Source organism: Pelecanus crispus, chromosome 21 (assembly GCF_030463565.1).
Source record: "Pelecanus crispus isolate bPelCri1 chromosome 21, bPelCri1.pri, whole genome shotgun sequence".
NCBI classification, from domain to species: domain Eukaryota; kingdom Metazoa; phylum Chordata; class Aves; order Pelecaniformes; family Pelecanidae; genus Pelecanus; species Pelecanus crispus.
Window position 1 is genome coordinate 338,049 of NC_134663.1, and position 14,432 is coordinate 352,480.

The following is a 14,432-nucleotide window of genomic DNA, read 5'->3' on the forward strand; positions in this document are numbered from 1 at the left end:
CGCTGCTGCTGCTGCCCTGCCCAGCCACGCCACATCCGAAGGGGACACGGCCCGGGTGGCCCCACGGCCTGTCCCCCCCCCCAGCTCCGCTGCGCCGCCCCGGCGCCACCTGCCGGCCACGCCCTGCCCCGGGGGCACCAGGCCAGCCCGGGCCAGCCGCTGCCACAGCCACCCCCCCGCACCCCTGCGGCCCCGGCCCCCACTTACCGCTCGCCCCTCAGATGAGCTGCACCGCTCCCGAGGCCACCAGCGGGGCAATGGTCTTGTACCGGATGAGGTGCTGCGAGCCCTCCTCCAGGTCGATGGTGTACTCTCTGCCAGAGACAGCGTGAAGTGAAGCCACCTCTCCCGTTCCGCTTTAACCCACCCCGCTTTTGTGAAACCAACTTATTTACGTGCGCTGCACAAGGAAGCACCCACCTACCTCTGCTCATCCGTCTCTGGCTCGACCAGGATGTTCTCCTGACGCTCCAACACCCTCAGGAACACAAAGGAGTCCAGGTTGGGCTTTGGAACTGCAAACAACAGATTCAGAGCACAGCCTCAGCACTCGCTTATGTTCCTCTGGAGGACACCGAGCTAACAGCGGGGTACGAGGGACAGCAAGCTCATGGCCAGTAAAGGGAACGCTAGACACTTCTGATCAGATGTAGTGCGCACTGCCTCAGCAGAAGACAAGACTCGATGACAGGGGCCAGCACGATCCTCCGACAGCAGCGCCAAGGGGCAGCAGCATCAAGCCGTGTACCACGCGGCAGCGCAGTTATGACATTGTCATCCCGTCATCTTTGCTTCTACTGAGCGCCAGCTGGAGGACTAGCCCTTAACATTTCATGCTCCCCAGCTTCACCCACACCCCCGCTGCTATAATTTTCAGATTACCTTGCAGTCTGGATGTACTCACCTGATTTTAGGAGAGACACTTTCTGCAGGTTGGGCGGCATGTGTTTTAGGGCCACGTTTTTCAGATAAGTCTCTGTGTTTGCCAAGTACCTGAAACAAATCAATGGAACTGGTTTAATCAAATACAAATTTGCAGGACAGCATTGATTCAAAACACCAGCAAGCGACATCTCCTGGTCCCACAGGCATGGCCAGAGACAAGCCTAATGGCTTGCCCTGGTAACCAGCTCAGAGTTACCAGAGTTATTTTCTTTCACCTCTTTCCTTATCCATAAGGAAACCTCCTGGTAAAACCTGTGATTCTTACTGCAAACCTGTCTAAGGCTAACAGTCTAAGGCTGAACAGAACTGTTCAGCGTAACACACAGGCAAGTTCTACAACCTATAAAAAGGGAGGGAGATGCATCCAAAACCTACTCACTCTTTAGCAAACGCAAACTCCTCTGGTGATAGAATGGAAGGCTCCCCTTCGGCTCGAGACTTCTCCTTCTCCAGGACGTGGGGGAAAAACTTCTCTATCTGATATTGGAACAAAATCCCAAAGACCGTAACAGACCTCTCCCAGTAGTGCAGTGCCTACAATAAACACTCCCCAGAGGCTTCCCCTACAAACACCAGTCCACTGCTGTACAGGTGTATGCAGCAGCCACATGCCTGCCCAAATACCTGCTGGCTGAATTAATAGCGATAAGGTCAGCTGGGGTCTCCAAGCTGCACAACCATATGTGTATGTGGCAGGACCCAGGCACAACATGCAAGCATTGAATTGTGCCATCCTGGGCTTACATGAGGTAAGAAAACACTCATAGCAATGCTGTGATCCTCCATCACAACAAAAAAGCGTGTCCAAGGAATGAATTCCTTTGGGTTGCACTTTGGAGGACACAAGAGAGAGAGTGCATGCTTTAACTAAATGCCTTGCTGAAGCAGGAGGCCTTGTATGGGTAAAAATCACTCCTGAAGTCACCCTTTTTCATCCCCTGGTCAGCACAAGCAAGTTTTACCTTCACAAGCCTACATCGCAAGTAGCTGCTGAGCACATAACGGATCCTTTCAATCTCCATGCGGTGAACGCTGACCTTCAAGTCTCCTCTCTTTGCCCGTTTCAGGTTTGCCTCCTACCAGGAAAGACAAAGAGAAATTAAATGGCTGAAATGTCAAACAACAAGAAACAGAGAGGAAGATGGATTTTGTACATTGGGCCCACAAAAACAGACTGCAGTTGCTTTTGGTGACACAAAGCACACTGCTTCCTTGTATCTCAGTCCCCTCTCCAAGACAAGCTCAAAGAAGGTACTCAGAACAGCCTCATCTCAGGGACAGAGGAGCAGACAATCCTGGCAATCCCAGGGGGACCCAAGCGTGTATGTGCTAGGCCAAGCAAGCAGGGCCTGCCTGTACCATCACCTTAGCCCAGCAGAACCTACCATATGGTCCAGCTGCTCCACAACACACTCAATGATCTCAGGTTTGCTCTCCAGCAGCTCTGGGGCAAACTTCTCATTCAGCCAGGCCTGAAAGAAGGCACGCTGTAAGTAGAAGCGAGGAATGCACCTGCTATACGCCCCAAGCCCCAGAGAGGCCAGAAACTCGGCCCTCCCCACCTCCTCCGGCGAGCCCAGGGGCCCGGCCCTCAGCCGCCTCCACCTCCCCCAGAGAGCCCAGGGCCCAGCTCTCAGTCACTTCCCCAGATCTCCCCGGGGAGCCCAAGGGCCCGGCCCTCAGCCGCTCCCCCCAGCCCACACCACCTGCTCCAGGCTGCGGATAAGCTGCGCGGGGGTGAGCACCAGTTCCTCGCTGCCCCCATCCGAGTCCGCCTCCGCCCCCTCAGCGCGCGCCGCCGCCATCCCGCTACAGCCTCCCGCCAACAGCTACGGCCCTCCGCGCATGCGCGGCCCAGCCCACTGCGCAGGCGCCCCGCGCCGCCGGCATCCGTCCCACTGCGCAGGCGCCCCCCGTGGCCCCGGGGAGGGCCCACTGCGCATGCGGCCGGCGCGGCCCTGTTCCCCCACTGCGCAGGCGCCGCACGCACGCCCAAGAAAATGGCGGCGACGAGAGCCGCCACAGCTCTGTTCGCTCAGGAGCCTTCATGGGCTGCTGAAAAACAAAGCTGTACCGAAAGCGGACGAAAGAGTTGCGGCTTAGAAACCGGTCTTGAAAAGATGCTAGCCATTTGTTCACAACCAAGGCCCTGCTACTGCAGGAGTAAAAAAAAATCTCACCGATAGTGCTACTTTATGCAAAGCACTGCTATCAAGTATGACACAGACACAGTTTAAGAAAAAATTTACTAATGCATTAGTACTTCTGCCAATATTGCAACAGATGTGAAAGGCAAACACTGTTACAGTTTAGAAAAAACAAGTTTTATACAATTAAAGTATTAAATCTCAAAGAAAAAAAAAAAGTGGCTGAGTAATAAGCCTGGAATTTCAGATCCAGTATTAGCACCTACAGTACCACCAAAAGCCAAAGCACTCCTCCTTTTCTAAATTCTTGAATTCCTTCCACAATTTGACAACAACGCTCAGAACCTAAACCAGGACATCCTTGCTTTGATAAGGGAAAAGGATATAAGAGAAAAATATTAAGCCAGCTTGGTTTGTAGGAACTTTACTTTTGCAGGTATTGCTGGGGGATGTCAATGCATGGGGGAGAGTTAATAATGCACAGTTCTACTTTTTAATAGTGTGCCAGCAGATAGAATTAAGAAACCATCTTACACAACATCTAACAGTTTGTCAAATCAATGTTTTCCTATAAATTATATATAATAAATCCATAAAGAAACAGTTTTACACTTCACATTAATCAGAGTAGGGTAGGAATTGTTAACGTTTATTGGTTCAGCATCCATTTTATTGTACTTACTGTTTTATGCATGAATAGACCCCCTCTTCTGGTGAACATTGACAGATACAATAACAGCACAGATACAGCAGTAGAAAAAACACCAGTATTAAAGTCCGGCTATTCCTCCCCCTTCTAGGAACAACCAAAATATTAAAACAAATAACACTTTGCCTTCTGGTTTTCCATGAGAGTCAGCACAGGAAACATAAAATGGTCGTTGCCTTGAGTCACTCCTTGCCAGGCACAGGCACGGTGTATCCCCTTCACTCCAATACTGAACTGGAGGGAAGGCCTCGTTTCTGGAAAATTCCCAACTCTTGACTTGTAGCTTTCCAAAGCCCGATTGATGTACAGAAGCATTTAAGAACTAGGGAGGAACAGCACTGCACTTATGTGACTAAAACTAGACTTCCGCTGGGCTAAGTGCCCCATTTCTTTCAGAAGAGTACGTAGCTTTACCACTTCTGCTTTTTCTTGAAAAAAACTAAAAAGTGATCTCATTGCTTAAAAGTTTGCCACAAAATGGATGCTGACCAGCTAGGTCACCCCATGTGGAGCAGTTTTAGGAAGTTAGTCCTTGTAGTAGATGGCACTGTGGATCTGGCAGCAGAGAAAGGAATGATGCTCTGAAGTAGGAGGTAGGGGAACTTTGATACAGCAAGTCCACTGTTGAGCTTTCTGCTAGAAAAGAAGTTTCATATTATTAGCAACTATTACCAAATAAAACCAACAAAACCCTACACAATCCTTTACATAGCTATATTTTGTTATCTTACGAGGTATGTAGCAGGAAAGGTAGGGTTACCATGTGCTGTGGCGAGAGTAACAGGAACAGAAGCCAACACTCTGGATTCCATTTGCCTAACAGGAAATAAAGACCTTTACTTCTTTGTTTCTTTCTGCATAACAGGCATAAGTATCTCCAATCTCTTTTCTGCACACATTGCCAACAACCTAGATGCAGACTACCATCCCAGGATCTCCACAGTACCTAAGACAAGGGAGCCAGTTCAAATTTGAGCTTTTCAAAAGCAAACCTTAAAGAAAATTCAATAGGTATTTTGGAAACCCAGGGATAGTAATTTTGCAGTTCTATACTGCATACAATTAGCATGATCCTTTATTTTAGTCTCTCTCTCTCAAGTACTCTGAGCACTCTTTTCACTGTCTGACTATGCCACACAGTATCATGAAAACTAAGTGCCTTTCAGCAACCTTTTCCAGTTAAAGCTAGAAAAGCTAGAGGTTGCTGGCCACTCTTAACTGAAAGCATCACAAGTAAAAATACTGAAGTGAGAACTGGAACAGCATCCAGCTGAAAAATTGCAATAAAAAGTTTTTGTATGCTAGAATACACTCAAGGACAGACTCACACAAAAATTTTTCCACTTAAAACTATTGGGTAGGATAAGATCTCAAATACAGGAGCAGATCTCGGAGTTCCTCTGAATTTACACAGATAGTTGCAGAGACCATTAGAAGTCCTAAGATATGCCACCTATTCCTAGCCAGAGTCATATCCTCTACCACTATACAGGATAGAAAGTCCACATTTTGTAGAGCCCATGTAGGCTGCATTCATGAACAGATCATCCAGGACAGTGTGCAGGCTCCAAATGACCAGGTTACAGCTGAGGAGATGAATACCTAATAAAGCTCCAGTTCCAGATCAGGCTTACTTGGGTACTCATACTGCTTTCAAAATAGATGCTTACTGACCACAAATATTTGCAATTCATCAAACTATCCAGAACTTCACAAGTCCTTCTTCATTTTAGAAATTTCAGTTGTTTGAACACTGACAGAACTAGCTTTTATGTAATTGCTCAAAACCCACATCACCTACAAAAACATTCTGCAATTGCTGTGAAATGAGTCATGACAAATGGCTTGTGCCAAATATATGCAGATGCAGTTAATAAACCACAAACTTACTCCAAGAGCAGAACACAAGTGCCATGCAATACAACAGATTCCCAAGTGCTAATAACCAGATAAAGAAGGATATGTTAAGACAGAATTGGCATCTACAAGCGATGTCAAATTGACAAGCCAGAGTTGTTTAGAAATGGGTACGCATCAGCAAGCATCTTCACCGTTTTGCTTTACCAGAACTTCTTGTCATGGTGTGCTCCAGCTTGCAGTAGATTATTCTGGTTTATATGCACTGTAAATACGGGTCAATCATAAGTGGACTACCAAAAGAGAAATCCTAGAGATGCCTAGCAGAAGCAGGTTAGAAAAAGCACTGAAAGAGTTTAGTAATGCTACCAAGTAAGTTGCTTGCATTTTCCCTTTAGGCTGTGTTAAGATTGGACTCTTAGAATATGCCATATTCCAAGATTCAGGACAGCAGATAAGATACTATATAAATACAGTATATGTTATCAAATGTTTCTGAGCAGAAGAGGTTTGGAAGAATCCCACCACTTGGCACATGAAACCAAAGTGTCACCCCAGGCAACAGTAGTTCTCTGTTCAGTCCCTTCTGGAACAGAAAAGCTGCCATTCAACAGTATATAGAAGTGAATCTTCTACATACTTAGAACCAAGAAGGTAAAATGTAATTACTCACATTGATTTGTTCAGGATTCTGGGGCTAATAATAATATTGACTTCTAGGCAAAATACAAGAGGATCCTTAACATGCTGTGGTTACGACCTTGATTTCATAAATGCTCGAAACATGGAAGCTTTTAAAATAGACCCTGGTCTGAGGTACCACAGAAAACATTCAAAAGTAAAAGCTGTATCTTTCACAGCAGTGTAGGAAGAGCAGGTACTAGTATAGCACCATCAACGATTTTTCTTGAATATTTCTCTCTTGCGCTATTAGTCTAGAAACTGTTTGGAGATCCAAAATAAGCATTTAACTATAAAGTCCAGATTTAAGGGTTAGTCTTAAGTTCATCTGCTCGGAACCTTATAACAGAAAAACTTCAAGAGAATAAAAAAAGATTTTTATCTACAGAACAGGGAACGATTTTGGACATAATACAGCATAATACAGGTTGAATGCATATTTACATAATCAAGACCTGAATTTCTCTAAAGGTAAATCTGGTATCATCTGATCTGTATTAACACTTGGTGGCATAATGCGAAGTATTGATATTTCTACTTATTCAGAAAATCTAGTCCACACAATATATATGTGAACAGCCTTGGATTACATACAGTGGTGGGATAAATATTCTGTGTCAGCATGACAGAATCTACCCCTCTGAGCACAGAAAACAGGTTGAGATTGATCTAGTATAAGGTTAACATGTACCTGAGACTCCACAGTTTTATCTTCCGCTGGTCATACCTCTGTCTTCATAAATGGTAATTTCAATCTGCACAGAAAAGCTGTTAGGGAAACATACTATAAAAAGATTATGAAAACAAAAAAAAAGAAGTGGAAAACATTAAGATATTGGAACCTTTGATCTTTCTGGTTCATACTTGCTGTTTCAAGGCTAGTTTCAGAGCTACAAAGCAAATGAACACCACACACAAGAGATGCCCTGTCAGGTCAGATCAGTGATCTATCCAGCCCAGGGCTGTTCTAACAACAAGAACACAAGATGCTGCGCATGGAGGGTTTGCAAGCCTTGCCACCCTCTGTTAAATTTCACGAAAGGCTATGCACTAGACAAAAGTTAACACTTCTACATTTCAGCTACTAAGTCACTAGCCAAACTGAAAATGCTTTTACTCGAGTATTTTTTTTCAGGAGGTATATGCATAGAAAAACGTGGAAAACATATTGAGAATGACAAAGTCGTGTAGGTGACAGCTATAAGCTATTTAGACAAATATACAGATAACACAACTGCAAGGAATTAGCCTTAGCATGCATTTAATTGGCATTCTGTGTTTCAAGTTGCTTCGGTTTCAATATTCTCAAAAAACGATACGTGTTACTCATTCTACCCCTAGATTTGCTATGCGAGATCTTTACAACTAATAAGGTAATAACTAGATAAAATGCCTGCAGTGTGGTTCAAGAGTTGAACAAAAAAGGTTAAAATAAGCCATGCTAGAACCAAGAGCAAGTGCTAGGCTGGTATGAACTTACAGTGACGTCATATGGTGAAATCTTCACCAGAACCTGAGCTCAGGGTTGCAAATTAAACAACAGCCATCTCTTGCTTTCATGTTATCAACTTCTATCCCACCAAGCTGGTCACTTTTTTTCCAATCGGACAAACTGCATTTTTTAGAGGTCACTGAAATACAGGAAGCATCTAAAGTGTTGGAAGTACTCTGTTTATACATACTGTGTTTTCAAGGAAATCTCAAAGGACAGAATCCAATACTGCGTTTTCATTGTCTTTTGATGTGACAAATCTTAATGTTCTCAAATCTGACCAGAGAACAGTACACAATGGAGAGTAACAAGACTAATCACATATTCTCCCATATCACAGATCAAGCATGACCAGAGGGGGCCATACTGAGATAAACAGGTAGCACATCATAGATGGACAAACCAGGAGACAATCCGAGAAAGCACAGAAGGATACAACTCTTAGTCCTCTTTCAATGGGGTCTGTCAGAAGGAGGCCCTGAGGAGCATAGATCTTCTCGTTCTGTTCCTGAATGAACTTGGCAATTTTCTTTAGAACCTGGTAATAGAACAGCACAGAAGTCACAGTTCCTTAGTCAGGTTTACTGACATTAGAGTCAGAGCCCCAGCAATATCACAGATATAGCAACGTTAGAAGAGTCTAGCACACAAGTAGAGACAGAACTTGCGTGATTCCTCTGAAGTGCAAGCGATCATTATGTTACTCAAATTGACCAAGACAGGCAAGTCTGTGTGATGTATATGTGAAATCACTCTGCAGTAAGATCCAGAGTCTATATGGAATTTGTAGGACAATGGTGCAAGTCACAGAAATCTGACCAAGGAGTAAGTCTTTGAAGTTCATGAGACATACTGCCTTCCAAGTAACAAGGTAAACAAAAGAAGTGCACCTTTTCATAATGCGTTTCCATGCACAAGAAGATGGTATAGGCAGTCAGACAGGCGAGACACCCTTCAAGGTAAGATTGGCCCCCAAGTTTTTCAGCTTCTGCATAGAGGTTATTCAGTGTTCGGACAGTCTCTTCAAACTGCTGCCTATCAATCTGCAAGAGAAGTCAAGTTTAGCTGTCATGTCCTGCACATTTCAGAACTTTCAGATATCTTCGGATATCTGCCTTCATTTACTGCTTATTTGCAGTTCCACAGTTTGCAGCCACCATGTTGAGAGCCAAAGTCTGAAGGACACTTTGAGTTACAGACCTGTAGTTCTTTGTTGAATATCTGCCAAGTGATTAGACCAAGCGTGAACTCCAACACCATGTGAACACAAACAAGTAACATAACTAAACCAATGTGCAATTCAGTTGGGGGAGCGGGGGAAGCTTAATTCACACGCAACGAGATCTGCTAGATTAAAAAGAGCAGTTGGGAGTGGATTGACAGAGCTAACTCTTAATAATGCATTGCTGCTGCTGCACTGCTGGTCACACAACCTCTCAATAAAGCAACAGAAAACAAAACAAACAGGGAAGAGAAGAAAAATGCAGTGAGAAAAAGAAAAGGCATTAGCAAAGAGTGTTTGTTTTGTTATCAGTTGAAGATATTACATCTAACAGCATCAGACAAAATGAAAGCACTTGAGACAGTACTTGTGAGGCTACTGAACAGGCTCAGCAGAACTGGCTGGTCTCCACAAGAGAGGACAGTGCTAATGCACCACAGTACAACAACGCACGCTTTATTCTCACTGACATAATGAACACATTCTATTTTACTGCTACAGAAGACAGCTGTCTCCCTCAGGTTTAAAGAAAGCACAAAACAACACCATTTCATAAACACCGAAGAGAAGCATTTTAAACTATGTTTCGTGCGACTTTTCACTGCCAATTAAAAGTATTTCCTTACCACAACTGACCAGAAATGCCATTTGGACAACAAACAACGCTTTTACGGGAAAAAATTAACAGCATCCAAAGCCTTTAAACTTTGAAATCATGCCTCTCTCACACTACGCATAGGGCCGTAACAAAAAGAGAGGGTTAGAAAGCGCTAGCATCCTTAAATTTAAGGACAGGTACAAGACCTTAGCGTAGCGCCCTTGGGGTGCGCTGGAGGGAGAACTGTTCCCGGGACGGGGACACGGGGGAGAAACCCCACCTCCCTCCTACACCTAAAAAGGCGGCTTTAGGTACAGGAGCGGAGGTTTGTGCAAGAGACCTACCACCTGCTCCAGAAAGCCGCACAACGGGATTACGGCCACGCGAGTCTGTCAGACCACTCGGAACGGCACCCGGGCGCCAGCCGGCCCCGTCCGCACGCCCTTATACCCACGGCCCACGGGCGTACGCGGCGTCCAGCCCTTCCCCGCCCAGCGGGCTCCAAAGCGCCGCTCCCGCCGCGCACAGCGCGAGCTGCGAGTCCCGGGCCCCAGCGGCCGCGGCGAGGCGGGCGGCGGGGTCGGCCCCGGGCTGCCCGGAGGGCTCGGAGCAGGCCCGCCCCGCCTTACCCTGTTCTCCAGCTCGGCCGGGAACTTGCTCTGGAACTGGCACCGCGTCCCGCCGCTGTAGTCGCGCTGGATGAACACCTTGCCCGACACGGGCGCCTGCTGCGGCCTCATCGCGCCGCCGCCACCGCCGCCGCCGCCCACACCGCTCCGTTCCGCTCTGCCGGGAGTCACCGCTCACTTACGGCTGTCGCAAAAGCGTCGGGACGACTCCGGGCAGGGGAAAGGGCGGAAGTGCCGTTTGGCGCACGCGCCGCCGCCTCGCCGAGCGGCCGTGAGCGACAGTGCGCAGGCGCGTCTCCGCGGGAAGGCTGAGCGGCGGGATCCGCGCATGCGTCCACACCGCCTGCCTCCCATTGGCTGCGTGGCGACTTCCCCTTCCCAGCACAGGCACGGTTACCCTACGTGCACACCTCGTGGTACCGCCCGCCTGGCGCCCCGCCCCTTCCCCCGAACACATGGTACAGTCCTGCGCATGCCCGCATGCGCACGCCGCCGTCCTGCCCCCCCACCCTCCCCACACACAGACATGGCGCGGCCCTGCCCAGCGCAGGGCCCGCAGCCGCGCCGCGGCTGCGGGCCCTGCGCTGGGCAGGGCCGCGCTGGGCCGGGCAGGGCCGCGCTGGGCCGGGCTGAGCTGGGTTGGGCCGGTTTGAGCCGGGCTGCCGGCCCCGCTGCCGGCCCTTCTGCCGGCCCCGCCGCGCCCCGCGGGGGCTGCCGCGCCGCCCCCCCCCGACGGTCGTCTCGGAGCTGCGGCCCGGCGCACGACGGGGCTCCCCGTGCTGCCCGAGGCGCCGGGCGCGCCCGTGAGGCTGGCGCTGGGGTGGGCCGGCAGCCTGCGGAAGTGCTCCCTCGGCCTTCGCTGCCCCAGGTGTTCGTTTCACCATGTTTTCTTAGGAATTCGAGCCAGTGGGAACGGAGTGGCATTCACCCCAGCTTCATCCCAAGCTGATCTTGCTGATAAACACACAATCATTTCCAGGCCCATTAACCTTTGACCTTGGCAGTCCTGCTTCTGCAAGGCATAAGCAAGGTCAAAGATCATTTAGTTTGAGAAAAACCTGAAAACCATTCTTACCAAAATGAGGCGAGCAGCAAGAGAAATTATTGACAATCTCAAACCAGAATTTTGTGCCTGCTTTGTTCCCCCCTGAGGTAGTCGTGAGATGTGGGGGCAGCGGGCTGGGGAAGCAGCCCCGTGTGTGGCTGAGCTGGATGGCCCCGTCGCTGATCCTTGCACCCCGCGCCCACGCCGGCCGCCCCGCGCCCACGCCGGCCGCCCTGCGCCCACGCCCACTCCGTCCCTGGCCCGGCTGGCTCTGGGCATGGGCACGCTGCTGGGGTGCTCTCGGCTGGGGCTTGGGGAAGTGGCTGCAGGGCTGCCCAGAAGCTGGCATGTTAACCTGGGCCTCCAGGCCAAACGCTGCTTTGGGGTGATGTCCTGCCCCTTGGGGCTCACTGTGGGGTTTCGTTGCCTCCTCCCGTTTGTCTCAGCGTGATGCTCTGTGGAGCTGCTTTGTCCTTCTGCCTCGGGACTACATGAGACAGGGCTGGACTCGTGGATCGAGGTGTTGAGCAGCAAGGCGGGGACTCCACGAGCAGCACGCCGCTGCTGAGGTCTTTTCCCTTTGCGTTGTAGAACGTTGCATTGCTGAGCAGCTTCAGAGCTGCAGTGATGGGCTTGAAAGGGCACCGTACGTTTTCCAGAGCCTTTGGGAGCCCCGCAGGCTGTGTTGTGGGCAACAGGACATCAGATTTGCAGAGAGATAGTTTAGTTTGAAAATTCTTCAGACAGTGGGAAAATTCACATGTTGCAGCTAAATGGCCTCTGGATCTAATGACATTCTTTAAAAACATTTTAAGTTAACAAAAACATAAGGCAAAGGTGAACCTCCTCGGGGAGGTGGAATACTTCTGTTCAGTACAAGTGCCTCCACAAAACCCCTGAAAAATGACAGCACCCTTTCAGCTAACTCAGAAACCAGCGGACTGGAGAATGAGACAACTAATTAAAGATTTCTGACGTCTGTATGGCAAGCTGTGCCCATGGGATTAAAAAAAAAAAAAGGCAGATACTAATTTTGGGCGCAATTACTGAGCCTGGGCTGCAGCACAGTCCTCAGCAAGTATTTTCTGAGGCCACACCTGAGAGATACTAGGAGCAAGCCTGTCTGCAAAAGCTGTCAGTGAGTTCAGTGTATGTCTGCGTTAATTAATGAAGTACTTCACAGGAGTACGGTAGGAGCTTGAGGTCCAGGTGTAGCAAAGTCTTACACCATCAGCCAGAATTAGGAAACATGTTTTGATTGGAGCCTCCCTGTGTAATCCTTGTTCCTAAGTCTGTGATTTGTGCAAATGAAGCTGATCTCTTGCCTTCAGCATTCCTGAGAGTCTTTTTCTCATCTGGAAGTTGTGAAATCATAGATGATCGAAAGATACTGTTCCAAGGTTCAGAAGTTAGCTAATCAGTGACATGTTTATTTAAACAATTATTGGAAACCATCACTTGGTGAACAAGAAGTTAAGGGAAGCAAAGCATTTGGGACATTGTTTCATTCTTTGCTTACTGCAGCTGCTCCTTCTCAGTCTGCTGAAGCTTCCACTTAGAAGATGATATACAGCAGAAGAGTTCCCAGGCATCGCAAGGAGGAATGAACTCACGCGCAGACACGCTGGCTTGGGCCATGCTCCATCTCCACCGGGTCAGTGTCAGAGCAGACCGGAGGGCCTGACCTTCTTCCCACGAACCCAGGCACCGAGGCTGCTGTGCCAGACGGGGAGACGTTCCCGGACATCAGCAAGGCTCGCAGGAGGAGGGCACGCTGCCAGGCTGGGTGCCACGGCTGTGCGGGACCTGCTGGCACGCTGTGTGGGGAGGGAGGGGGGCTGCTGGGCTCGCTGGCTGCAGGACCGGGGCTGTGAGGCCGAGCCAGGCTGCGGAGCATCCCCGGCGGGCTGCTCAGACGCTGCTCTGCCGGCGTTTGTCCGCCTCGCCACGGAGGCGAGCTCCCTTGCTGCCTTGGCGGGCGTTACCTGAAAACTGTCTTGCTGCAAATCATAAGGGCAACAAAACTGGGGAAGGGTCTGGAGCACAGGGCTGGTGGGGAGCGGCTGAGGGAGCTGGGGGTGTTCAGCCTGGAGAAGAGGAGGCTGAGGGGAGACCTGATCGCTCTCTACAACTGCCTGAAAGGAGGGGGCAGGGAGGGGGTGTTGGGCTCTTCTCCCAAGTAGTTAGCGATAGGATGAGAGGAAATGGGCTCAAGCTGGGCTAGGGGAGGTTTAGGTTGGATATTAGGAAAAATTTCTTCACAGAAAGGGTGGTCAGGCATTGGAACAGGCTGCCCAGAGAGGTGGGGGAGTCCCCATCCCTGGAAGCATTCAAAAAACGGGCAGAGGTGGCACTTGGGGACATGGTTCAGTCTGGTCTACCCTTGATTGGTTTAGTGTGGGCTTGGTAGTGTAGGTTACTGGTTGGACTGGATGATCTTAAAGGTCTTTTCCAACCTAAACGATTCTATGATTCTATAATGGGACTCGGGGAGTGCTAGTGGGCATGAGTCCTGCCTTTCTGGAGCTGAAGCTGTAGGGGAAGAAAGGGATGTGCATGGGTGTCTTCCTTTGCCCAAGTGCCAAAAAGAAACCAATGCCCATGTTCTCCCTCGCTGAGCAGCGCGGCTTTCACCCGTCACTCTGCAGTGAAGTCTGTGGGTCACAGACTCATCGTCTGTGCCCTTCATGCCCTTGCTGTGGTTTGTACAGATTACTTCTTCTCCCTAAACCTCTTCTTTTGTGAGAAGACGACAGAGTTCCCAGCACTGGAGCACTAACCCCGAGTGAAGCGAGAAAGCTGCGAACCCCAGGGATCTCTCAGCTTGCAGGCTGTCTCAGTCCTCACGTGGCTTCGCCCCAGTGCTCCCAGTGTCCGGCTGCCTTGGGGCTGGCACGTGAGGAAGAGGAGAGCCAAGGTCTCTCTGATGTCCAGGGCTCTCATAAGCCACAGCACAGCTCTGCCTGCTCCTTTTCACAGCAGCGCTACCGGCTGCTGAGCGAGAGAGGGAAGTGCCTGTGCCTGGCAAGGGATGGGGTGCACCTCCAGAGAGCGCAGCTTTTGCGGAAAGCAGGGGAGTAAGGCCTGGGAGAAAAGACATCCTTTTA

General features: G+C 49.4%; 2 protein-coding genes across 2 annotated transcripts; both read right to left on the minus strand.

Annotated features, from left to right (window-relative positions):
* Positions 1–217: 217 nt before the first annotated feature.
* On the minus strand, positions 218–2,750 carry GINS4 (GINS complex subunit 4). Its single transcript, XM_075724107.1, has 7 exons — positions 2,652–2,750; positions 2,331–2,417; positions 1,908–2,021; positions 1,325–1,422; positions 905–993; positions 425–515; positions 218–314 (listed from the first exon to the last, which is right to left on the minus strand). Exons 1-7 carry the CDS (start codon positions 2,748–2,750, stop codon positions 218–220), a joined length of 675 nt encoding a protein of 224 aa, XP_075580222.1.
* A 424-nt stretch (positions 2,751–3,174) lies between these two features.
* Positions 3,175–10,391, minus strand: GOLGA7 (golgin A7). Its single transcript, XM_075724071.1, has 5 exons — positions 10,281–10,391; positions 8,722–8,874; positions 8,268–8,369; positions 7,031–7,094; positions 3,175–4,437 (listed from the first exon to the last, which is right to left on the minus strand). The coding sequence occupies exons 1-4, from the start codon at positions 10,389–10,391 to the stop codon at positions 7,047–7,049; spliced, it is 414 nt and encodes a 137-aa protein (XP_075580186.1). The 3' UTR covers positions 3,175–4,437; positions 7,031–7,046.
* Between the last annotated feature and the right edge of the window lie 4,041 nt (positions 10,392–14,432).